The 27,513-nt window shown below is 37.4% G+C and overlaps 1 protein-coding gene across 9 annotated transcripts in view; it reads right to left on the reverse strand.

Moving 5' to 3' along the window:
* Positions 1-25,538, reverse strand: part of AKAP9 (A-kinase anchoring protein 9) — a 177,085-nt gene extending 151,547 nt beyond the window's left edge. For 7 of the 9 annotated variants that reach the window (XM_023226721.2, XM_023226723.2, XM_023226724.2 and 4 more), the window contains exon 1: positions 25,257-25,538. In XM_023226721.2, coding sequence (XP_023082489.2) covers positions 25,257-25,304 — 48 coding nt within the window. In that variant the 5' untranslated portion in view covers positions 25,305-25,538. The remainder of the gene's footprint in view (positions 1-25,256) is intronic. The other 2 variants (XM_023226720.2, XM_023226722.3) reach the window with 2 other exon arrangements.
* Positions 25,539-27,513: the final 1,975 nt, after the last annotated feature.

Consider the following 27,513-nt stretch of genomic DNA (forward strand, 5'->3'; position numbering starts at 1 on the left):
CACACACACACACACACACACACACACACACACACAGAGTGCCCCATCGAAGAAAAGCCCAGGACTTGATGGCTTCACTTCTGAATTCTACCAAACATTTGAAGAAAGAATAACAATTCTTCACAAACTCTTCAAAAAACTGAAGAGAAAGGAGTACTTCCAAACTCATTCTATGAAACCAACATTACCCTGATACCAAAACCAGACAAGAACACAACAGAAAAAGAAAACTACAGGCCAATATCACTGATGAACATAGATGCAAAAATCCTCAACAAAATACTAGCAAACTGAATTCAACAACACATTAAAAAGATCATTCACCATGATCAAGTGGGATTCATCCCAAAGATACAAGGGTAGTTAAACATGTGCAACTTAACAAATGTGATACATCACATTGAAAGAATCAAGAACAACACTCTATGACCATTTCAATTAATGCTGAAAAAGCATTTAATACAATTCAACATCCCTCAACAAACTGGATACAGAAGAATACCTTAAAATAATAAAGGCCATATATGGCACATCCACAGCTCATATCACACTGAATGGGGAAAAATTAAAAGCCTTTCCTCTAAATCTGGTATAAGACCAGGAGGTCCACTTTCACGCAACATAATATTGGAAGTCCTGGCCACAGCAACTAAGCAAGAGAAAAAAATAAAGGACAACCAAATTGGAAAGGAAAAGGTCAATTTAGCCTTATTTGCATACAATATGATCTTATACTTAGAAAAACCTAAAGACTCCACCAAAAGCTGTTAGAACCGATAAACAAATTCAGTAAAATAGCAGGATACACAATCAACATACAAAAATCAGTAGCAATTATATATACCAACAGCAAACAATCTGAAAAAGAAATCAAGAAAGTAATCCCATTTATTATAGCTACAAAGAATATAAAATACCCAGAAATCAATTTAATTAAAGAAGTAAAAAATCTATACAAGGAAAACTATAAAACAGTGATGCAAGAAATGGAACAGGACATTAAAAAATGGAAAGAAATCCATGTTTGTGGATTAGAAGAATATTGTAAAAATGATACTACCCAAAGCAACTTACAGATTCAATACGATCCCTATTGAAATACCAATGCCATTATTCACAGAAATAGAAAAAACAATCTTAAAATGCTGATAGAACCACAAAAGATCACAGACAGCCAAAGCAAAAAGCCAAAGCAAAGGTGGCAGGCAGCATCACACTACCTGACTTCAAAATATACTACAAAGCCATACTAACAAATCAGCATGGTCTTGGCATAAAAACAGACACACAGACAAATGGAACAAAACAGAGAACCCAGATATAAATTCACACATTTACGGTCAACTCATTTTCTACAAAGGTGCCAAGAATATACAACGTCCAGAAAATAAACATCAGAGTTAAACTACACACTAGACTAAATAGGCTAAACTGATATTTACAAAACGTTTCACCCAACTGCTGAAGGATACACATTCTTTTCCTCAGCACATGGAACATTCTCCAGAATAGACCATACAGTCTGAGAAAAGGACAATCTCTTCAATAAATGATGCTGGGAAAATTGGATAACCATATGTATAACAATGAAACTACATACGTATCTCTTACCATACACAAAAAAATCCTATCAAAATGGACTAAAAAATCTAAAACCGGAAACTACTAAAAGAAAACAGTAGAGAAATACTCTAGAACATTGGTCTGGGGAAAGTTTTTTTTTTTGTCTAAGATCTCAAGAGCACAGACAACCAAAGCAAAAACAAATGGAACCAGGCTAAAAAGTTTCAGAAGCGTGGTGGCTCACACCTGTAAGCCCAGTACCATGGGCGGCCAAGGCAGAAGAATCACATGAGCCTGAGAGTTTGAGATTGGCCTGGATAACATAGTGAGACATAGATCTATCACAATAAAAAATAAATAATTAAAAAAATACTTTCAAAGCTAAAAAGCTAAAAAGTTTCTGTACGGCAAAAGAAACAATCAAAACAAAGTGAAGAGACAACCCACAGAATGGGAGAAAATAGCTACAAACTACTCATCTGACAGGGAGTTAACAACAACCAGAACATATATAAGAAGTTCAAACAGCTGGACAGCAAAAGAGCAAATAATCTGACTAAAACATGGGCAAAAGATCTGAATAGACATTTCTCAAGAGAACACAAGTGGCCAAAAGTATATGAAACAATGCTCAATGTTACTAATCATCAGAGAATTGCAAATCAAAACCACCATGATATACTATCTCACTGCAGTTAAACTGACTTTTATCAAAAAGACAGGGAATAACAGATGCAGGGGAGGATGTGGAAAGAGAAGAACCCTTGCACACTGTTAACAGAAATGTAAATCAGCACAGCCACTATGGAAAACTGTATGGAGGATTTCTAAAAAACTAGTAGAACTATCACAGGATCCAGCAATTCCCCTACTGGGTATATATTCAAAAGAAAGGAAATCAACACATAAAGGAGATATCTGCATTCCCATTTTTTTTTTTTTTGTAGTACTATTCACAGTAGCTAAGATATGAAATTAGCCTAAGTGCAAATCAATTGATAAACCGATTAAGAAAACGTGGTATGTATACAATGGAATATTATTCAGTCACAAAAAAAACAAATTGTCATTTGCAGCACCATGGACACAACTGGAGGACATTATGTTAAGTGAAATAAGCACAGAGAGACAAATATCACATGTTCTCACTCATACATGGGAGGTGAAAAAGTAGACGAAAATAGTGAGTAGACTGGTGGTTACCAGAGACTGGGAAGGGTAGGAGGGTGGAGAAGATGAAGAGGGGCTGACAATGGGTACAAAGAACAGTTTAACAGAAGAAATGAAACCTAGTATTTGATAGATTGGTAGGGTAACTATAGTTTACAAAAATCTACTGAATATTTCAAAATAGCTAGAAGAAAATAATTTGAATATTTCTAAAAAATATTTGAATATCCAATTAAAGGTAACGGACATCCCAATTACACTGATTTGATCTTTACAAACCATATGAGTGCATTAAATTATCACATGTATTCCCAAAATATATACATTACACATCAATAAAAATTTTAAGGTAAATTTATTTTAAAAGGAGACTTTCTATCCCTGGCACAAATTAAACGTCAGTATCACTGTCATTTCTTTTTTAGAAAACAAAAAAAAATACAATGAAAAAATTATTAAAATTTTAGTTAGATTTTGTTGAAGGGTATGAGAGAAATGGGCAAGTGTTAAAAGGATGTTAAAGATATATAAGTATCAAACAGATTCTTGGCTATCATAAGCAGATGAACTAAAAGAAAACTGGCAAACATAATAACTTTTTTACAATACTATCTAATGTTTTTCTCTATTTTTCTTTTTTTTATTATTATAGATTTAGAGGGTACAAATCCAGTTTTATTACATGGATATATTACATAGTGGTGAAGTCTGGGTTTTTGGGTAGGCATTACCCAAATAGTGTACATTGTACCCATTTATCCAATGTTTTTAATACTGGATCAGGATAGACCTAAAATATCACCACCTAACATGGGATGTATCACATGCTTTAGGCAACACTAGGTTAACTATTATGACCCCATATTAAAATATTAATGTAAACCATTATTGCTAACAACAATGTTCATGACACAGTAGTAGGTATATTACTGCTGTATAATCTATTTTTATGAAAAAATATGTACACCTCTCTATATTTATTTATTTATTATTTTTTTGAGACAGAGTCTCGCTGTCGCCGGGGCTGGAGTGCAGTGGCGCGATCTCCGCTCACTACAAGCTCTGCCTCCCAGGTTCAAGCCCTTCTCCCGCCTCAGCCTCCCAAGTAGCTGGGACTACAGGCACACGCCGCCACACCTCGCTAATTTTTTTGTATTTTTAGTAGAGACGGGGTTTCACCGTGTTAGCCAGGATGGTCTCGATCTCCTGACCTCATGATCTGCCCGTCTTGGTCTCCCAAAGTTCTGGGATTACAGGCGTGAGCCACCGCGCCCGGCCTGTACACCTCTTTTAACAGAGAAGGCAGGACTCAAACTCACATCCTTCAACAATTATATTTAGCTTGAATTTTAATAACATTGTACATGTAGGCATAGAGAAACTCTGGAAGAATATAACTAATAACTTTGGTGTATCTCTGGACTTTCGATTACGGGTATTTTTCCTTTTGCTCATGTGAAATTTCCTTTTTTATGCAATAGATTTTCTAATTTTTCTAAGAAGAAACTATTAGCCACCTATTCTTAAATTGAATTTGAGCTCTTTGGTCATTCTGAGAGGAGAGAAACCAAAGAATAAGAAAAAGTGTAAGTTTCTTTGTGCCTTAAAAACAAGAAATATACTACTAGTATTAATAGATTACTAGTATTAATTAGACCAATTACAACAATGACCAGAAAATTTATCATAAAAATAAACCAATTTTTAATGATGCTCATATTAACTATCAAAATATGTGACAAATATGTTATCTACAGAATAACACACAACATATTTTATACTTATTTTGTCTGCTGTGGATGAAGGAAAGTATATGTATTGTTTACTTAACGAAAACATCTAATCTGTAAATCAGAAATAGCTAATCACTAGTCCAGTAGAATATAAAAATAATTATATTTAAATTTTTTCCCAGTTATTCAGCAACTACACAGTTATTTCACCTCATGTCTCCTTGAGGAACAGGTGCAAGACCAGTTGCCTCTATCTGTACATTAAGCAACTGGAATGCACTTAAACTACTTTGGAGGATAGCAAATTCATTCTTAAAAATAAACCAACTGGAATACTGCCAAATATATTATCTGTAAATGGAATCAGAATTCTAGGCGCATTGTTTAAAAAGAAAAGATTCCTAAGAGAGAATGCAAAACCAAAAGAAATTAATAGCATTATTGATATTTATGCTCAATTTCAGAAACCTAAAATTCTACATTGTCTTCATTAGAAAATACATTGAGACAGCAAAATATATCAGGGCAAAGATGAAAATTTGGTTTGAGATTCCAACTGTAATTAGGGTATACATAATTTATATTTAATATTTATTCAGATTTGCAAACACATATGAGAAAAAAACTTTGCATCATTAAAAGTTCAATTAAAAATCTGAGACAATAATATTCATTATTTAATGAACCCAAATTAAAAAGACAATGGATAGATATGGAATAAAAAGAGGAATTTTTCTATTACAGTGCTTAGAATGAATCACTTTTAAGGACATGAAATTACCATGGCATTGTTTTAGGCCTATGTTACTGATTATGTGAAGTCATATTATTTTTCAGATTAACCGGAAGGTAAGTTCAATGAGGGTAAGGGCTTTTCTTTTGTTCACTGCTATACATACAAAGCCTAAAATAATATTCAATAAGTACATGTTAAGAAAAAATAATTTATCTTTTACAGAAAAGTCACCATTAAGCAATAATTTTAAGCACTACTTCATAGGACTTAAGAACCAAAACAGTCTAACAGGCATATTTAATTCTACTATCTTAAAAACTCATGTTTTCAAAATTAACAAATTTCTAGTTACTTATTAAATGAATTAAAACACAAAAAATTATAATCTCTCTCTTCCAAAAGAAAAAAAGCAAAACAAAATTTAAATTCTCAGAAAAATAATACCTACAATAACTTTTTAGCAAGAGTTCTGTTTGGTAAAAATGTGAGAGAGGGAACAAGATCATATATATCCAATTTCTTACATTAATAGATATTTAAGCTATTTACTTTCAATCCGAAAAATGGCAAGCTAGCAGATAAGGAAAAAATTCTACTCAATTAGGTAATCATCTTATACTGAAATGATGCACTTTAAATTTCTGAGAAAACATTTATTCTAAAACATGATGAAAATTCAGACTACAGCCATCTGTGTTTGTTATTTGGAAGCCAATTATAAAAATGTTAACATATGTAGTCACAGAAATAGCTGCAAGATTTACTGGAAAGATATTATGTCCATATATAATTGTTTTTCAAAACTGGTTCGAATCTCAAGCAAATGTCTTACCCTGATCAGAACATGAATAAATGACTTAATACAAATAATAACTGATTCCTTAAACTCAAGATTTTTAACTTAATAAATGATCATTCTGAATAAAACAATGAATTTTCAAAATGCTGTATAAAATATGCCAAGTTCTGGCCGGGTGCGGTGGCTCACACCTGTAATCCCTGCAGTTGGGGAGGCTGAGGTGGGCGGATCGTCTTGAGGTCAGGAGATGTAGACCAGCCTGATCAACGTGGTGAAACCTCGTCTCTACTAAAAACACAAAAATTAGCCGGGTGTGGTGGTAGGCACCGTAATCCCAGCTACTCTGGAGGCTGAGGCAGGAGAATCACTTAAACCTGGGAGGCGGAGGTTGCAGTGAGCCGAGATGGCACCACTGCACTCCAGCCTGGGCAAAAGAGTGAGACTGTCTCAAAAAAATAAATAAATAAATAAAAGCCAAGTTTTTAAATGTCACTTCAAAAATTCAACTATTTGGAATCTCTTCAGTTTCTTGAGTGTTCATTGTTCATTATGAGCCAGGCACTGTGCTAGACATGTGTCAAAATATATGATTTTAACAGTAGGACCCTTTAGTCTACTATTATTTAATAACAGTCCCTCATTTCATCAAGTTATGAGAAATAAATGAGAAAAAAGTTAATACACAATTTCATAAACTCAACAGTCCTATATATATTTAAGGAGGTGGTATGGGAACCTCTCTTGTCCTGATTTCTTCATAGAAGGCTTTCCAAAAGAGATGTGGTTGTAGAGTTTTACCTGTGAAGAAAATAACTTGGCATATGTCAGGTAGTAAGTGGTTTATTTATCCAAGAGATATTTATTGACTGCCCACCATGTATGCAACTTTGTGCTAAGGTAAGACATGTAGTGAGGAATAAAAGAGATATAAACCCTACTCTCATGAATTGTAATATAGGTGGGAAAAACAAATTAAATATAGATAAACACAGAAATGTATCATCTCAAGTGATAAAAAGTGCTTTGAAGAAACAGGTACTAGGAGAGCCTTAGACAGAAAAGATTTAATTTAGATGGGGTCATGTGGGGAGAAGTCAGGAAATGTTGAAAGAATGTGGAAACTGAGATTTAAAGATGAATATAGGTTATCTGTCCAAGATCATAAGCAGTAAGCAGCAAAATAAAATGGAACAACAATATCTGACTCAAAATCCAACTTTCCATTATACCATCTGCTTTCCATGCATTCTCATCTCGCTTTTCATTCATCTGTCATTACAGTACAATCCTAGAACACTAACTTAAAGAACATGAGCAAGTGATATCACCAAACAGACAAGTGCTTTTTTGACAAGACTAGAGAGAAAATAAAAACAAACACGATGACACAAATATACTCTAGAGAGAATGGTACAAAATATTACTTAAATGTGTTACCTAGTTTCTCCAGTATTCAAAAATAGCGGTAAATAGAGCTGTTTTTTTGTTTTTGCTGTAGAAAAGTTAAAAAATACTAATTAATTCTAATTATGATGACTATATATATTTGTCAATGCTGCCTTTAAACATTTTTTTTATTTTTATTTTTATTATACTTTAAGTTCTAGGGTACATGTGCATAACGTGCAGGTTTGTTACATATGTATACATGTGCCATATTGGTGTGCTGCACCCATCAACTCGTCAGCACCCATCAATTCATCATTTATATCAGGTATAACTCCCCAATGCAACTCCCCCCTCCCCCCTCCCCATGATAGGCCCCATTGTGTGATGTTCCCCTTCCCGAGTCCAAGTGAGCTCATTGTTCAGTTCCCACCTATGAGTGAGAACATGCGGTGTTTGGTTTTCTCTTCTTGTGATAGTTTGCTAAGAATGATGGTTTCCAGCTGCATCCATGTCCCTACAAAGGACGCAAACTCATCCTTTTTTATGGCTGCATAGTATTCCATGGTGTATATGTGCCACATTTTCTTAATCCAGTCTGTCACTGATGGACATTTGGGTTGATTCCAAGTCTTTGCTATTGTGAATAGTGCCGCAATAAACGTACGTGTGCATGTGTCTTTGTAGTAGCATAATTTATAATCCTTTGGGTATATACCCAGTAGTGGGATGGCTGGGTCATATGGTACATCTAGATCCTTGAGGAATTGCCATACTCTTTTCCATAATGGTTGAACTAGTTTACAATCCCACCAACAGTGTAAAAGTGTTCCTATTTCTCCACATCCTCTCCAACACCTGTTGTTTCCTGATTTTTTAATGATTGCCATTCTAACTGGTGTGAGATGGTATCTCATTGTGGTTTTGATTTGCATTTCTCTGATGGCCAGTGATGATGAGCATTTTTTCATGTGTCTGTTGGCTGTATGAATGTCTTCTTTTGAGAAATGTCTGTTCATATCCTTTCCCCACTTTTTGATGGGGTTGTTTGTTTTTTTCTTGTATATTTGTTTGAGTTCTTTGTAGATTCTGGAAATTAGCCCTTTGTCAGATGAGTAGATTGCAAAAATTTTCTCCCATTCTGTAGGTTGCCTGTTCACTCTGATGGTAGTTTCTTTTGCTGTGCAGAAGCTCTTTAGTTTAATTAGATCCCATTTGTCATTTTTAATATTCCTTAATGAATGATAAACAAGAATGCTATACAAACGACTACAGCAAAACTCCAGTAGCCTAACTAGGGAAATAAAAAGATTGTGACAGTTGTTCCAAAGACCATTGGTAAATAAAGTTGAAGTAAGGCAACTGAAAGCAAAGAAGACAAAAGCAACATTTTAAGGATGCTCTAAAGTATTATTAAATATCACAAAGATACAAACTGTTGGAAAATAACAATGCCAAATAGGCCTGAGGGAATCAGGAATGGAAAAGACCACAGGACTTTATACTATTGAGTGACCAGTCCAGTCCTACTTATAGCCTATAATCTCATTTAATATAATGATATAAGTTTTTTTTTAATAAAGGTTTTGGACCACCATCATATCTAAAAAGAAAACAAATTCTGCAGCTTAAGGAACCATCTAAATGTTGCATATTTTGACACAATTTCATTGCCTGCCACATAAACACTAATGTTCATTTGTTGAATGAAAATAATGTTTCAGAAAGAGTATGTGCTTTGGGAAGCTAAAGTGGGAAGATCACTTGATGCCAGGAGTTTGAGGCCAGCCAGAACAGCATAAGAAGATCCATCTCTTAAAAAAGTAATTTTTTTTAAAACAATGAGCCAGGAGTGGTGGCCCACACCTTTGGTCCCAGCTACTTGAAAGGCTGAGGTGGAAGGACTGCTTGAGCCCAGGAGCGAGGTTGCAGTGAGCTAGGATCACATCACTGCACTCCACTCCAGGCTGGGCAACAGAGTGAGACCCTATCTCAAAAACAGTAATAATAATAAAATTAAAATTATTTTAAAAACCAAGGTGATATATCAGGTCCATGGTTACACTATTGCACAATCATGCAATGTAACAACATGCAGCTGTCAAAAATAATGTTTTCAAGTCAACATGGTGGCTCATGCCTGTAATCCTAGCACTTTGAGAGGCTGAGGCGGGCATATTGCTTAAGCCCAGGAATTCAAGACAAACCTGGGCAACATAGTGAAACCTCATCTCTACAAAAAACACAAAAATTAGCCAGGCATGGTGGCGCAGGCCTGTGGTCCTAGCCACTTGGCAGGCTGAGGTGGGAGGGTCACTTGAGCCTGAGGTGGAGAATGGAGTGAGCCAAGATCACGCTACTACATTCCGGCCTGGCTGACAGAGACCCTGTCTCAAATTATAATAATAATAATGATGATGATGATGTTTTCAAAAAAAATCTTAACGAGGGAAAATGCTCTCAACATAAACTTGGGTAAAAAAGAACAAAACTGCATATATAGAGTAAGATTTAAGTAACGTTTTACTTATGCATAGAAACAAAGAATAGACAATAACAAACTATTCAAAATCATTACTTGTAGGTTATAACACAACAGGTAATTGTTTTTCTCTTTGAAAGATCTTTACTGCCTGACTCCCTCACATGACTCTAAAGAATATTCACTAATAAAATTATCATGGGCCCATATGCTAATATCACTATTTTTCAAAGGATATATACAACTACATACCTACTAGAAATCTTATCCCTAAAAAGAAAGTGTTGTTTAGATGCCACCTATCTCTGCTTCATTTTATAGTCATCTCGGTTACTGCTAACAATGAACAGTGAGAAGAATGGCACTTTGCCCCTAAGGTTATCTACCCTAAGCATATTATTAAGTTTAATCCCATTAAAAATAAACAACAAATTAACACCACACAGTTTATGTAAAGAAGAATGCCCAAAGCAAGGTATATTTGTAACAAACAAACACTCTTTAACAGCATAAAATGCATGCCAGTTTACCATGTGAGGTTAACTCATTTATAAACCTATATTATACATTATTCCCTTTTATATGGATATATTTTTGCAGGAAATATTTGCTAAAAAATAAAAGAACTGCTGCATCTGGTCAGTATAGTGGTCCATGTTGATGGACATCGGGTATCCAGCATCCATCATCAGCTCCCATGGACATCTATGAGATATCATTTATGTGATGAAACCAGGCATGTAATAAACACATGAGTATCAGTTTGCTTTTGACTTCATTCCCTCTTCTTACTCCATTCCTGAACGTAGTCACTACTCCCCAAGGACTAAAGGACCTTGGGATCATGATCTCTGCATATCTCTAAACCCTTGGCATGTGCTGTACATCATAACAGAAAAAAATAGCACAGTGGCAATATTTATAACAGTAAAAACTAGAAACAACCCAAATACTTACTGACCTCACAATGGATACTGATGTAAATTCCCATAATGGAATACTATGCGGAAGTGAACATGCTCTACATGATACTGAACAAAAGGCAAATCACTGATGACTTCATATACCATTAAGTTCAAGCACAGGAAAACGAATATGTTGTATGTGTACATATATGTGGTATAGAAAAGGAAATAAATTCAGAACTATAGGTACCTCAAGTGAAGGGTTGGGATGATATGAGGAAAAGTTTCAAATATATTCATACGTCTATGCTTCTTCAGCAGGGTGATAGCTACAGAGGTGTTCTTTTTATCATCAGTCTTTATTTTATACATACATTTCACATATATTCTTTTGTAGAAGAAACATTTAAGTATAAAGTATGTAGAACTTCCTTCTGAGGGAACTAGCCAGTGCTCATAGCTTCTCCCATCCATGACACCCCTGCCTCTCCTCACACCCTAAGTTTGATAAGGAAAGAAAGGTCAATCAGTTAGATTCTTCTCTTAGAATTAGGGAACAAGGAGGTAATAAAGTTGTCCAGAAAGATAACATGAGGAGATTCATCGTATATAAAGGATTCTAAAAGGAGTGCATCATGAAATAATCATATCAATCTACAGATACTCCTAAAATCATCTATAAAGTACAGTTTACATAATCAACCTACTAAACATGTTACAGACTATACAAACGCTTCTCTTTGTATCCAACACAGTCAATTTTCCTTCTGGCATTGAATCATCCCTATTCCTTCAGTTCCACACCAAGTAAAGTAGCTAGCTTAGAAGAGGTCGTGAGACATAATCACAGTGTTGTAGAATCAAGTAAAGTGGCTGTGTTAGTGGATCCTAAAGTTTACTGCTCACCGGGGATCTTTACAAAAAATAGTGAGGGCTGACACCCCAGATTTCTGATTTTGGTATGGGATGTAATGTAGGCATCAAAAAATTTGTAAAGCTTCCCTGGTGTTTCCTATATGCAGCAAAATTTGGGAGCCTCTAGGCTCGATGATTACTCTGTAAGTAGATGTGTTTCTATATTTATATAATTTTTATATTCCCCTTCTTTGTTCTTTTTAAAGTATATTTAGCAGAGCTGGGCAGTGGCTCGCGCCCATAACCCCAGCACTTCAGGAGGCTGAGGTGGGAGGATCACTTGAGCCCAGGACCAACCTAGGCAACACAGTGAGACCGTGCCTCTATAAAAAATAATTGGGCATGGTAGCACGTACCTGTAGTCCCAGTTACTTGGGAGGTTGAGGTGGAAGGATTACTAGAATCCAGGAGGTTGAGGCTGCAGTGAGTCATGATCATGCCACTGCACTCCAGCTTAAGTGACAGAGTGAGACCCTGTCTCAAAATAAATAAATAAAGGTATATTTAGTAGGAAACAATTCCATTGGCTAGAACAGATTTGGAGACTCATCCCATAGTTTTGGTCATGTGCAAACTGATATGTAGGCAAGGAAGCTGATCTACAAAGAGAGGAGTATAACATTGTGAAAGTGAGAGAAAAAAAAAATGATGGAGAGAATGGCACCAGTTTCCCATGGCTTTTCAGTTTCCATGAGGCCTAGCTATACTCTGAACTTCCTCTGAAACCTCCACATCTTTACAATTACCCTCTCTTTTCTCTCCTTAACTGGGTTTTTTTTTGTTTTGTTTTGGAACAAAAGAGGCCTACTAGAATTAGATTGCTTACACTTGGCTATTTTAATCAAGTAAATATTTTATGTTAAAAAAGAAACATAGTGGTTTTTATTACTTCATTTGTACAGCAATAACATATAACTGCCACCTGGTGGCAGCATACCTATCTTAAAATGAGATTTTGGGGGGGGTGGGGGGTAAAGAAATAACATTAGAGGTTAACCATAACAAACACACATTCTTTAACAGTTTTCCACTACTTTTAGGATAACATCCACAACATTTTAAATGTCTTATGTGGCTCCTCATTATCTGATCCCTAGTTCTCCAATCCCATTTTCTGTTATATAGCTTAATCCTCTATACTGATTGACAATAATGATGACAATGACAATGATGATGACAATAATGATAATAACTGACACTTCTTGAACACTTCTTATAAACTGACGATGTTCTAAATGTTTTATACTTATCAGTGAATCCTCACAACAACCCCAAGTACCAAGGCAAGTACTATTATTGTTCTCATTTTCTAGAGGAGGAACAGAGGAAGAGAGAGGTTAAGTAAATTCCTGATGTCAAAAAACTTGTAAACGGCAGAGTCAGGACTTGAGCCTAGATGGTCTGGTCCAGTCCAACCTCATAACCACTACAATTATCAATTCAAAATCTTTGAAAAATTCCATTTAGATGTATAATAAGGAACTTATAATATAAAATGTACAAAACTGATTTCACAATCCTGCCTAGGTCAACAACTGAAACCTTGACCACATTTTTCTTAGTAGTAAATATTTGTTCTCCATGCTCACTATCCTTTACCTTTCAGATCCAGCCAGTCACTAAGTTCTGCTGATCTTACCTTCTATATATTTACTGATGTATCCCCTCTGTTCCTGCCTCACTGTCTGTCATTTGTACTTTCAAAAGCCTCGTAAATGGTTTTATCCTCCTCAACCTATCCTCCACACAGTTGTAAAATACATCTATCTAAAATGCAAATCTAGCTAACCATATTATTCCCCAGCTTAAACACTCATCAATAAGCCAGGTGGGGTGGCTTATGCCTGTAGTTCCACCTACTTGGGAGGTTGAGGCAGGAGGATTGCTTCAGCCTGGGAATTCAAGGCTGCAATGATCTATGATCACGCCACTGCACTCAAGCCTGGGTGAAAGAGTGAGACCCTGCCTCTAAAAAAAATACATAAAACACAAAAACACCCCTCATTAATAGATTCCCACAAAATACAGGATAAAATTCAATCTCCTTAACATAGATTCAAGGATCTTCAAGATGGAGCCCTAGCCTATAGTCTCATTTCTTGCCACATCTTGCTAATAGCTTTATACTCCAATAATACCAAACAAGGTAGGTAATACAATACCTTCTCCAAAACAAGTCAAATGATTCCACATTTCTGTGCTTTTTCCATTTTGTCTCATTCTTCTGGAAGCTTCTACTCACCTTCCACTCCCTTCTCACCTGGGCAGTTCCTCCCCATCCTTTAAGGCTTCATTCAGTGTTTATCCATCCAGAAAGCCTTTCCTAACTGCTAAGATGGAATCAGATATCCCTCCTCTGTGTTTTTCATGGACCCAGAATTATATTACCCATCATGTATTTATAATTATCTCTTTACGTCTCTGCCTACTAACTAAATAAAGCTTATGCTTGGCAGAGTCCATGTCTCTAACATCCTATAGTCTTAGCAAAGTGTCTAGCAAGTAGTAAGTGCTCAATCGTATTTACTGAGTGAGTAAATAACTCCCTGTACTTCACTCTGAATACTTAACTTACTATATTGTGATTGACTTTCTATTCTACTCGAATGTGAAAGTATCAGAGGCAGGCTTGTGACTTTATCTCTGAATTTCCACTGACTTGCATAAAGTAGAGGCTTGGGTAAATATTAAGTTATCTAGGATTTGATCTGAAAGACTGAAAAGAATGGAGTAGAGGATTAACAAAATGAAAAGGGTGTTTTAAGATGAACCCAGTGACAATATATAGGATGAACCAGAGAAGATGAAGTAGAGGCAAGGAAACCAAATAGATGAAGGAATGTGGGCCTGATTCTATTAGACTGCAATATAAAGAAAAAGGTTAAGTGTGAGACAACTTTTTTATTTTTTATTTTATTTTTTATTTTTTGAGACGGAGTCTCACTCTGTTGCCCAGGATGGAGTGCAGTGGCACGATCTTGGCTCACCACAAGTGTGTGAAACAAATTTTTAATATAAAAAGTAGGATTTGGTTATGAGTGTATAGAATAAAGGGACATAATCACAGAATAATTCAAAGGATTTTTTAACCAAGATGCTTTCTGAATATATTAGTAAGTATGAACTAAACTACTCAGCCTAGAAAATATCATGGTATATGAGACAGAAAAGAGAAAACTGGCTGGGAGTGGTGACTCACACCTATAATCCCAGCATACTGGCAGGCCAAGGTGGGAGAACCGCTTGAGCCCAGGAGCTCAAGACCAGCCTGAGCAACATGGCAAAACCCTGTCTCTACAAAAATTTTAAAAATTAGCCAGGCATGGTGGTGAGCCCCTGTAGCCCCAGCTACTCGGGAGCCTGAAGTGAGAGGATCAACTGAGTTCAGGAGGTCGAGGCTGCAACGAGCCATGATCATGCCACCACACTCTAGCCAGGGCAACAGAGTGAGATCCTGTCTCAAAAATGAAAGAAAAGAAAAAAAGGGCGAAAAAGAAAATACAGAGAAAGAGAGTGAGATAGAGAAAGAAAGAAGAGAAAGCATAGAACAATAAAATATGTAAGTACAAATGTTAGAGAAAAAGTAGACAGACTTTCTTGCCATACAATTAAAATCCTGAGGCCTATTAAAATTACCTACCTTATCCCACCCTTTGAATTTATTAAAAAACTACATATTCTTTTCAACTAAAAAAGAACTCAAATTTTCTTTTTCTCAAACTTCATTATAAAAATTATGAATGGTTGTTTAAAGTGGAAAAGTGAGAGTTCTCTTGTTATAAGAGTCATTAGAAATCTCAGATACGAATTTTCATTGTGAAAGGAATTTATACAAATTAAAATTAAATATTATTTTGGCAAGTATAAAAAAATTCACACCAAAAGTATTTCCAATATTTTTAAGTTGTATATGACTAGATGAGAGAGTTTCTGTAACTTTCAGCCAAAACTCATTACTTCATATATAAACTCCTAGCAGATATTTGCTAATGCAGTTTTAACATAGTTTCTTTTCTAATAATTTGCCATTTAGAAGAAGATCTACTAAGTTATTTGGCTCTCAAGAAATCAATATATATATATAGTCAAGAGAATATAAATGGCATAAGAATTAACTGAGATCTCTGCCTTATGCCCACTGCAATCCCCACAAGGTCTCCTCCACACACAAAATTTGATTCATGATACATTCGGAGAACTACTATTCTAGTTATAATTGATCCCTGTCACTATCTTCTCTGGGGAAACAACTAATAAGGCAATACTAACTTGAATAAAAGTGAAACCCTGGGCCGGGCGCAGTGGCTCACGCCTGTAATCCCAGCACTTTGGGAGGCTAAGGTGGGTGGATCACGAGGTCAGGAGATTGAGACCATATTGGCTAACACGGTGAAACCCCGTCTCTACTAAAAATACAAAAAAATTAGCCAGGTGTGGTGATGTGCACCTGTAGTCTCAGCTGCTGGGGAGGCTGAGGCAGGAGAATGGTGTGAACCCGGCAGGCGGAGCTTGCAGTAAGCTGAGATCACGCCACTGCACTCCAGCCTGGGTGACAGAGCAAGACTCCGTCTCAAAAAAAAAAAAAAAAAAGTGGGATCCTAGAGGAATAAATACAGTCTAATCACAGAGCCCACAATGAGCAATCCTATTAAACAACAAGAAATTCTGTAGTGTGTTCAGTACTAATAGGGGAGCCTAGATTTTATATCCTATTAGTTTTTCAGAGATCTGTAAATCAGAGAACCTATGAAAACAATCTTTATAGATTAGAACTTTGTATGGTAAAGTTGAGTATAGTTCTGAATCATCAAAACAATAATCTTGGAGGCTTTAAGAAATGATTTTTTAAAAGGGGGAAAAACCCTTCGACTTACAGAGAAACTTTCAGACCACACACAAATCTCAGAGAATAGTAAACCACAATAAGAATCATAACTCTGATGGTAACTGAAAACAAACACTACATTGTTCATGAACAAGGAGGAAAAAGGAATTTTACATAGTACAAAAGAATCTATAAATTTAAACAAGGAACCTAAGCAAAACTACTCCTGAAATAATATTAAATTTTTGAATACTCTGAATATTGAACACTTTTGAATACTGTTAAACCCATGCACAAATCCACCAAAGCTTTATGCAGTGCACCTAGAAGGGCACTAAGTGTCGTAAGTTACATTTTGGTGATGACTAAGATAAAAAGTAAAAGGGGTATCAATATGATAACAAAGACATCGCATACTGGTGAAGTAGCTATAGATCTGCCATGTTCACATACTAAAATGACAGGTCTTTTTATTTTTGAACACTAAGTTACTTTTTTCTCACAGTGTAAATGGATTGGCAATGATCAAGCCAAAAATTCAACAGGTGCCCCTTTGACCAACTGCATGCACTTGTAAAACAGCTGGTCATGGAATGGAATGACTCACTGGCCAACAAAGAAATCAAACTTCAGCATCATGCTCTTATCAACTCACTAAGAATCTATTATTCAAAGAAAGCAACAATTTCAATTTTGGCAAAGCCCAAACAGCCTTAAAAAAAAAATATGGCAGATAATCCCACTGGGGATATGTATTTCTACCCATTCCTCTCTGGCACTTGGGTGCACGTGCTCTCTCTCTCTCCACAAATATAGAAAGGATATAGATAGATAGATAGATATAGATAGATATAGATACAATTAATATTAGATAAAAGAAGTTGGTAACAACCCAATTAAAAAATGGGCAAGGGATATTAACAGACATTTCTCTAAAGAAGATCTACAAATGGGCTGGGCGCAGTGGCTCAGGCCTGTAATCCCAGCACTTCGGGAGGTCGAGGTGGGCAGATCAACTGAGGTCAGAAGTTCAAGACTAGCCTGGCCAACATGGTGAAACCCCATCTCTGCTAAAAATACAAAAAAATTAGCCGGGTGTGGTGGTGGGTGGCTGTAATCCCAGCTACTTAGGAGGCTGAAGCAGGAGAATTGCTTGAACCCAGGAGGCAGAGGCTGCAGTGAGCTGAGGTTGCGCCACTGCACTCCAGCCTGGGTGACAAGAGCAAAACTCCATCTCAAAAAAAAAAAAAAACAACTACAAATGGCCAAAAAGCGCATTAAAAGATAATACTTAACATCATTATTTAGTAGGAAAATACAAACCAAAGCCACAATTAGAAACCACTTAATACCCACGAGGATGAGTATTAAAAACAAACAAACAAACAAAAACCAGAAAACACAAGTGTTAGTGAGGCTGTGGGAAAACTGGAATGTCTTACACATTGCTGATGGGAATGTAAAATGGTACAGTCACTATGGAAACAGTCTGACAGTTCCTCAAAAAGTTGAAATATAACTACCATATGACCTTGCTCAGTTGTACTACTAGGTATATCCCAAGAGAAATGAAAATAGGTACTCAAATACATCCATACAAATGTTCACAACAGCACTATTCACAATAGCCAAAAGGTAGAAATAACCCAAATGTCTAGAAATGGATAAACAAATTATGGTATATACATACAATGGAATATTATTCAGCCATAAAAAGGAAAGAAGTACTGATATATGCAACAAAATGGATGAACCTGGAAAACATACTAAGTGAAAGAAGTCAGACACAAAGGGTTACATATTATATGATTCCATTTATATGAAATATCTAGAACTGGTAAATCCAGAGAGTGTGTTGGTGATTGTTAGTGGCTAGAGGGAAGAAGCAATGAAGAATATCTGCTTAACAGGCACAGGGTTATAGAGATGCAAAAAATGTTTGGGAAGTAGATAGAAGTGGTAGTTGCACAACATTGTGTTAAGCCACTGAACTGTTCACTTTAAGATGGTTAATTTTTCTTACGAGTTTCACCTCAATTAAAAAAATAATTATAGGTTCTTTATATCTAGCACCTAGAGAACTCAAAAAGCTCCCATTATTTCACTTATCCTTCAAAACACCTGTTGAGATACACATCATAAGATTATTCCAATAGAAAATAAGGCACAGAATTTGTGATCATTTAAATAAATGCTTGCAGCCGGGCGCGGTTGCTCACGCCTGTAATCCCAGCACTTTGGGAGGCCAAGACGGATGGATCACAAAGTCAGGAGTTCGAGACGAGCCTGGCCAATATGGTGAAACCCTGTCTCTACTAAAAATACAAAAACTAGGCAGGTGTGGTGGCAGGCGCCATAGTCCCAGCTACTCGGGAGGCTGAGGCAGGAGAATAGCTGGAACCTGGGAAGCGGAGGTTGCAGTGAGCCGAGATCATGCCACTGCACTCCAGCCTGGGCCACAGAGCGAGACTCCATCTTGGTGGGGGCCGGGGGGTGAGGGCGGTGGTGGAAGGGGCGGAAAAAAAAGCTTGCTAAGTAAAAGTTCATAGCTGCAGTCGTAGGCGTTCAAAAATGTTGGCTGAACAAATGAGCAAACAAATGTCTCCAAAGTCCTAGTGCCATTTCTACTAGGCCAGAGAGCAATATTATAAATTCTCTTTCTCCCTCTCTCCAGCACACACACACACACACACCCCAGATGCCAAACTGCTTTTATAAATAAGTTTTGAAAAATTCCACAGCTTTTTCAAATTAAAGTTTTTAAATGAATGTTAACCAATTATATAAAGTGACTAATCTTAATTTTAGTGGAATCTTACTAAGAAATGAATATAAACAATGTCCCTTATTGTTTAACAATTTACCATAACCTTTTCTAGCTATATTAGAAGAAATTCACTTACATTTCAATATTCAGTAGCCTATAATGGACATTTTGTAGTCATAGTTTTTACTATGAAAAACATAGTTTTTACCTTTTTATTTATAAAATGAGAGATGTTTTTGTTTGAAAAAAATTTTTGTTCTGTTGTCATATTTCAATCACTTGGATGTATCCTATCTTTTTCACTTCCTCTTTCCATGAGCTATCATTCAACTTTCAGTTTCACTGACAGGGCATCACATTCCTTCCTCCACATTATCTCTCTAAACACCATGTTTTGCTTCATTCTGACAAAGCCTGAGCTGGGTACAGTGGGTCACATCTATAATCCTGGCACTTTGGGACGCTAAAGGAGGAGGATCGCTTGAGCCCAGGAGTTCAACACCAGCCTGGGCAACATGGTGAAATCCAATCTCTACAAAAAATTTTTAAAAATTAGCTAGGTGTAGTGGTGCACATCTATAGTCCCAGGTGCTCAGGAGGTTGAGGCAGAAGGATCACTTGAGCTCAGGAGGTCGAGGCAGGCTGCCACTCCAGCCTGGACAACAGAGCGAGACCTTGTCTCAAAGGAAAAAAAAAAAAAAGCTTGAAGGTCATGAATTAGTTTTAAGTCATAGGCAACGTACCATTGCCGCAATAAATGTTGATGAAGGTTATCAAACTGCTGCATCTACTCTGAATGCTAAGTAAGCTCTGTCACATGTAAGTATAAAAAACTAGAATGCTTAAAATGGGAAGGGAAAACACTTTCTTAGCTGTGGAACACATTATCTGAAACATGCAAAGAACAGTTTTACACCATAATCAGCTTTGTCTATCACAGTGGAAACAGTAATTGAAAAGTCCTGCTATCAATAATCAATACACAGCTTGCATGGAGCACTATCCTTTTTTTGGTACACAATTGTAACTATTCTTCACACTGAAAATGCTTGTTAAACAAAAGTTATGTAATTACAAATTACTGAATATAATAGGCAATAATTTTTTATTATTCAGCAAATAATGCCCATTATATAAAATACTGAATAACTTTAAAAAAGCATACCTAATGCAAATTTACAAGAGTAATAATTTTATATTAAATATACAACTGTCCTCTATTTAATTCTGTTCACTTAAATTACAATACTTTCTTTACGGTACATGAATAATTATACTTGGGAAAAAATGAAGTCATTTAAAGCAGAGTTAAAATAGTTTGGTTCAACACAAGGACAAGCTATGTAGTGCCATCCCTGTCAAAAAACTGTAGAGGGAGTTAGCCCAGCTCTGAAAATATTTACTTAATACATAATGCAGTAATAATGTCTTACATCTCCCACGGTCATGCTTCTTGCAATATCAATACTGAGGAAATAGCTGAGACCCAACAGTAAACCAAAACAACCAACAAGCAGCAGAAAAACTAAATTGCCCTAAAGCCCACTGGGCAAGCTCCACTGGTCTCTGTTTTTGTTCTGTTTTGTTTTTTTGAGATAGAGTCTTGCTCTGTCATCCAGGCTGGAGTGCAGTGGCACAACCTCAGTTCACTGCAAATTCCACCTCCTGGGTTCAAGTGATTCTCCTGCCTCCACCTCCCCAGTAGCTGGGATTAGTGCCCGCCACCACGCCTGACTAATTTTTTATATTTTTTAGTAGAGATGGGGTTTTGCCATGTTGGCCAGGCTGGTCTCGAACTCCTGATCTTAGGTGATCCACCCACCTCGGCCTCCTAAAGTGCTTGGATTACAGGCGTGAGCCACTGCCTGTTTTGTTTTTTATACTTTTTTCTTTTTAGAGATGGGGTCTCATTGTCCAGGCTGGTCTAGAACCTCTGGGCTCAAGCGATCCTCCCACCTCAGCCTCCCAAAGTGTTGAGATTACAAGTGTAAGCCATCACACCTCACCTAAGATCTTTGTTTGTTGTTGTTGTTGTTGTTGTTGTTGTTTTCTTTTTACATAGTATTCTATCAAGCTCAGTTCTGGGTTGTTTACTTGTAGCAAACCTAAAACAGCAAATTAGGAAAAGAGGCAGCTGAAGAGTAAGAGCATTCCCATAGCAATAAGAACTAACAGTAAGGAAAGAAGAACAACAAAAACAGAAAGGAGATCTATAAAATGTCTAACAGTATAATCCCAACTATATAATACACTCTGCACTGAAATAACAATTACAATTCCAGGCCTACACTAAAATAGGAAACATAGTTATTCTATGCCTCATTTTCCTGTTCTGGATAATGGTCATACACTAAAACATGTGTTTAATATAATGTATTTGATAAGCCTTCATGGTTTTTTAAAAATGGCATTTGAGGCTGAGTGCAAGTGGCTCATGCCTGTAATCCCAGCACTTTGGTACATCGAGGCAGGCAGATCACTTGAGGGCAGGAGTTTAAGACCAGCCTGTCCAATATGGTGAAACCCCACCTCTCCTAAAGATACAAAAATTAGCCAGGCGTGGTGGTACGTGCTTGTAATCCCAGCTACTCGGGAGGCTGTGGCAGGAGACTTGCTTGAACCTGGGAGGTGGAGGCTGCAGTGAGCCAAGATTGTGCCACTGCACTCTAGCCTGGGAGACAGCCTGTCTCAAAAAAAAAAAAAAAAAAAAAAAAAGGCATTTGATCCTTCTTTTCTGGGCATAAAAGAGATACATTGTATCAATAATTTGGAAATTACTAAAAGTGTAAAGAAAATTAAAATTGCCTATAACCCACCACCCAGAGATAACCACAATTTATATCTTGGTGCTTCAGGTGTCTTGATATTTAAATATGTACATATACCTTTTTCTGGTAACTTTTTTCTTTTTAACCTGGCATTATTTGTGGGCATTTTCTGAACTCAAAAAGTCTTTGTAGAATTATTTTAAATACCACAATTCATTAACACATTATTACAGATTTGGGGTAGTATAAAATATTTTATAAAGTATACTATATATTATACTGCATGCATGACAAGCTATTTAAGAAGTGATCATTTATAAGGTTTAGACACAGAAAGGGAATTTTTCAATGGAACCGTTTACCAATAAATTATCCCCCAAAAGATTTATAAGTTGTGGTTTGTGAAACTAGATTATCAAATATAATACTTAAGTCCGGTGAACAAATGAGACATTTGGAGAATTAAGTCTCAGATAAACTTTGGAAAATGATCATTTAAAGTTGTTTCTGATACCAGCAATATGGAATTCACATTAAGAGAACTCTAGATTACTGTTATTAAATTACAACCATGCTAGTAAAGTAACACTTATTAATGACTCAGTAATAATTCTGCTCATTCATTAAGCAAATATGTATGAATAACTACTATTTGAAAGGCATTATATTACCGTGCATTAACATCAATAGTAAGAGCCTTGTTAGTAATTCTATAAAATGAGATCATAGCATTTAAAACACTTTAACAAAATCTGGAAAAATATTCCCCAAATCCCACTGCAGTTCATCCCTCTTTGCACTTATCACCCAGAGTCTGTCTCTCCCACTAAACAGTGAGCAACTTGAGAGCAGACACTGTCACCACCTCTAGGTATAAAATAGGAGTTCAATATAGGTTTGCTGAATGACATTATAATCCAGAGTTTTTCAGTTCTAATCTGAAAGCACACGTTTATACAAATGAAATAATGTATATGCCATTTTTAATAATGCCCTTTTCACACTATTTTTCATATTCCTAGCAGTCTTCATAATCTTAATGGCTTTAAAATATTCCATCATGTTTATATGACTTAGAAAATGATTCTCTTCATGTTGTCTTTAAAAGTTATTTCCAGGGTTTTTGTTTGTTTGTTTGTTTTTTGAAACAGGATCTCATTCTGTTGCCCAGGCTGAAGTGCGGTGGCATGATGATGGCTCCCTGCAGCCTCGAACTCCTGGGCTCAAGTGATCCTCCCACCTTAGACTCCCGAGTAGCTGGGAATACATACAGGCGCACACCACGATGCCCAGCTATTTTTTTTTTTTTTTAATTTTTTGTGGAGTCTATGTTGCCCAGGTTGGTCTTGAACTCCTGGCATCAAGCGATCCTCTCGCCCCAAGCTCCCAATGTCAGTCAGCATTTTTATATCGTATAGTTAATGTTGCAGCAAACATACCTTGCCTTACAAGTCTCATAGATTTATATCTTACTGGAAAAAGGACTAAATTCTAAAAGAAGATAATCTTTTACAACAAAAATTCATCTTAAACAGGTTTTTACCCCATACGTAGAATTTTGAAAGACAAAGAAACACACAAAAAAACTAGAATTGTATTTTGCCAAATCAACTACAACTGCAAGCAATTTAAATAAATCCTCTATTATGAAATGTGTATGTCCAAAGTAAACCATGTTTTATAGGACTGCTTCACATATATTTAGGAAAGATATTTCTGGGGGCAGGCAATAAAAATTCAGAGGTAACAGACAAATAAGATATCTAATTAGATCTTCAATGCTTTTGGAGGGGGCACACACTTCATCTCCACTACCTCCTAAGGAAGATGCACAGAGCTTGCTCAGCCCCTCAGATTGCACAAGTGTAAGCGCTTGGGCTTCTAAAGGTACCCTGATTACCCTTTCCCACCATTTATAGATTCGAAAGTAAAAATTTACCTGGCTATATACAAGCATTTAAATCTTGACCTTAAATAGAGGGATCCTATAGGAAAGTCAACTATATTTTAGAAATATGAAGCTAGTTTTTACATATACATTCATTTAACAAACTTGTGTTGAGCTTCTATCACTGCATCTCTGCGGTATGGCCCTTCATTGATAATAAATCACTAACCTGGTTTCCTTTGTTTATGTGCGGAGAAGAGAAAAGAAAGGAAGATAGGAAAAACAGTTACCTGTAATACAATTTTTTGTCTAAGTATGATTGCTAACAATTACCTCTAAAAAGAATACAATCTATAAAAGAAGACTTCATTGAAGGGAGGAAGGGGGCTTTTGAGCCCAGACAAAATATATGCTCAAATATGTAATTTTTAAAAGAAATATGCTACGCAGCTTATATTTTGTATATGTTAAATTTCTCATGAAGCCCAATGAACGATGCCTCTGTGTAATTGTGTATTGTATTGTTTGCTTTACAGGCTTTTCCATACACGTACACACACATATACACACACGCACACGCATAATCAGGATTCTCCAGAGAGATATATAACAACTAAATTACTTAAAGCAGGAATTCTATAGGTGTTACTAGGCATATGGAACCTTTCGGTCCCCAGAAGTTCCATTCACAGACTGCATTAACATTCCATACGACACAAAAGCGCATGCCATGACAAAGACCTTCAAATACAAACATAAAAAGACACGCTTCTAAAAACGCCCCTAAACCAAGTTCACAGCTGGCACTTGTGGCACACACAAGCCACTGCTGAGACAGCTGTCACAGGCCAATCACACACACCCAAGAGTGCCAGAGTGCCACCTAAGGAAGACAAGCCGATGATCAGCGTACAAATCCCCAACCCAATAAAGAAAAGCTCCAAATCCCCACCCTGGAAAACACAATGCCTGCACCACCCAGAAAACTCCTTAAAAAATGAAACGTCGGAGGTTTAGAAGCAACTAAACACTAGTTTACAGCAATACAGTAAAAGGGGAGTTTTATTTGGACATTCACGAGAAAGAAGCTACAACATTCAATCCTCACGGAAGTATTATCAGCTAGCTAGCAGCACAAGGCTTTGTCCCCCAATTGGAAAAAGGGGAAAGGAGGAGGGCGAGGAGACATGCAGACCCTGCAGCACCTCCCTCTCCTGCAGTGCACTGGGGCTGCGGCGAACTCCACTTCCCAGACCCCCTCCCACTCCTTGCTAGCCATCGCCTCCCACCGCAGGCCCAGTTGCCTCGGGCTCTCCTACCTTGGCTTTGCCGGCCTCCAGCTTCTTCTGTCTCTCCTCGTCCTCCATGGCCTCTGCAAGGAAGGCAGGGGAAAAATAGGGGTTGAGGGGTGGTCGGGAAAAGGCTGGTTTCGACGGAGGTGGGACGGCAAGCTCCGCTGCCCAGAGAGCCGAGCCAGGCCGCCGCTCCCCCGCCCCAAGTGGAAACAGTCTCCGCGCTCACTGGCGGATCGCCCTCAGCCGCACGGGAAGCGCCGTCACCGCCGCAGCCGCCATCTTCGTCTCCACGTAAACACACGGCGAGGCGGGAGGGGCTGGAACGTCTGTCCGCGCAGCCGCCTCGCGGGCAGGTGCGTCTGGGGTCCCGCCCCGACCCAGCCCTCCCGGGTCAACCCCCGCCAGACCTGGGACCGGCCTCGACCGGCTAGGATCCCACGGTAGGGAGCGCCCTTCCCGCACATCAATGGCTCGCAGGTGGCGGCTGAGCTGTGGGGTAGAAGGGACGGAGTGTGCCAGAGGCTCCTGGCCGGACCCCCACCTTCCGTCCGAGGAATCCAGTGCTATTAAAACATGAGTTTTTTGTTTTTTGTTTTTTCCTTCAAGTTACAAAAATAACACACCTAATGGTGAAATTGGCGAGTACCTAAAAGCTCCAACGGAGAAGTTCCAGGGGTGGAGAGTGGTGGGGGGGGCGGACGCCAGTTTTTCTACCTACATTAACTCCTCGACTCAAGGAATTATGAGAGGAGCTAATTGCTCTTGTTACTTCCTTAGCCTGAAAAGTCCCTCCCTCTTCCCTCCACTGGTTCCCACTCAATCTCCGGTTCATCCTTCTAGTCCTATCGCACACGCTGCCTCCAAATGGCTTTTCCGACCTCCTGTTCCCTCCACGGCAACCGAGACACATCCAGTCAAAACGTACTCCCCTCCCCCGACTCCTTCGGGCTTCCCTTTAACAGTAGTGTTCTGAAATGAGCCTGAGCTTCAGAACCTAGGTTAGGGACAATGCCAGACTACACTAACTCTCTAGCTTTAATGACAAGTTACCTATCCTCCCTGAGCCTACCTGGAATTTTTGAAAGGGTTGTTAATATATGTAACTGCCCTAGCACATTAAAACGTCCTTAATGTCAGCTTTATTTCTCCTTGGACTTCCTTTATGTACCCTATTAAAATAGGGTACCCTGCACCATATTTTAATAATTTGTGTGCGTCTTAGTTCAGCTCATACTCCCAGGTCCTTGATGACAGAGAATCATCATGAGTCTTGCTCATCTTGGTTTATTAAAATGACCAGCACAGAGCTCTGCACTCAATAAACGCTTTTTGGATTGAATTGAGCAGTGTTTATAAATTTAGCATTACTATCTTTCCTTGTTTCCCCTACATGTGCTCCCTCGATCCTTTGTATTCTTCTCCCTACCCTCCAACGCTCAAATCCATTCCTGGAATGAACTACACGTTTTAATGTCTCTGGTTGATTACTCAGGTTTCATGTTTATGTGCGGAGAAGAGAAAAAAGAGAGGAAGAGAGGAAAAACAGTTACCTGTAATACAATTTTTTGTCCAAGCATGATTGCTGACAATTATCTCTAAAAGAATATATATATTAAAGGAGAGACTAAAGACCTAAAGTCTACTACAAACTGAAGATGAGTTTTAAATAGCCCTCGTTTAGAAATCTTAGCTTTAAAAAAGATTTTTCCTTAAGTTCTGTAATGCATACATTCTGCCAACTTCTAACAGCCAAGTGCATATTGTCCTGTTATCTCAACCTGAATTGGGAACCAGGTGAAATTAGACATTTTATCATAGGGATAAAAGAATTGAGGCAGTAAGTGATTTAGTTACCCATCAAATTAAGAGAAATGACTAGAAGTAAGTGTTCTAATTGTGCAGTGATGTAAATACTGCCTGGATTGAGGGATTATGTGTGTAGATGCTGATTGCCTAGGAGGGGGAAGCCCCGGGGTATCTGAAGCTATTCCTGTTTGTTAAGGGTACTGCCTTCTCAGTGACTAAGTAAGTCAGCTATTTGTATGTGCTGAAAATGTTCGAGAATACCTTCCAAAGCAACAAGATTATTTCAGTGTTTCCCTTCACTGATGGCAGCCAATCATATACATGTCTATTTTACATAATGGGTGCTCAATCAATATTGAAAGTTAGATTTGTGTTAACTTCTATTAGAAGGGCAAGCATTGGGCACTAGTGCTCTGACTCTTCCTTATGGCACCTATTCTGTCATATCTTGTCCTACCAATCATTCATTCATGTC

This window comes from Piliocolobus tephrosceles, chromosome 8 (assembly GCF_002776525.5).
Source record: "Piliocolobus tephrosceles isolate RC106 chromosome 8, ASM277652v3, whole genome shotgun sequence".
In the NCBI taxonomy this organism is placed as follows: Eukaryota; Metazoa; Chordata; class Mammalia; order Primates; family Cercopithecidae; genus Piliocolobus; species Piliocolobus tephrosceles.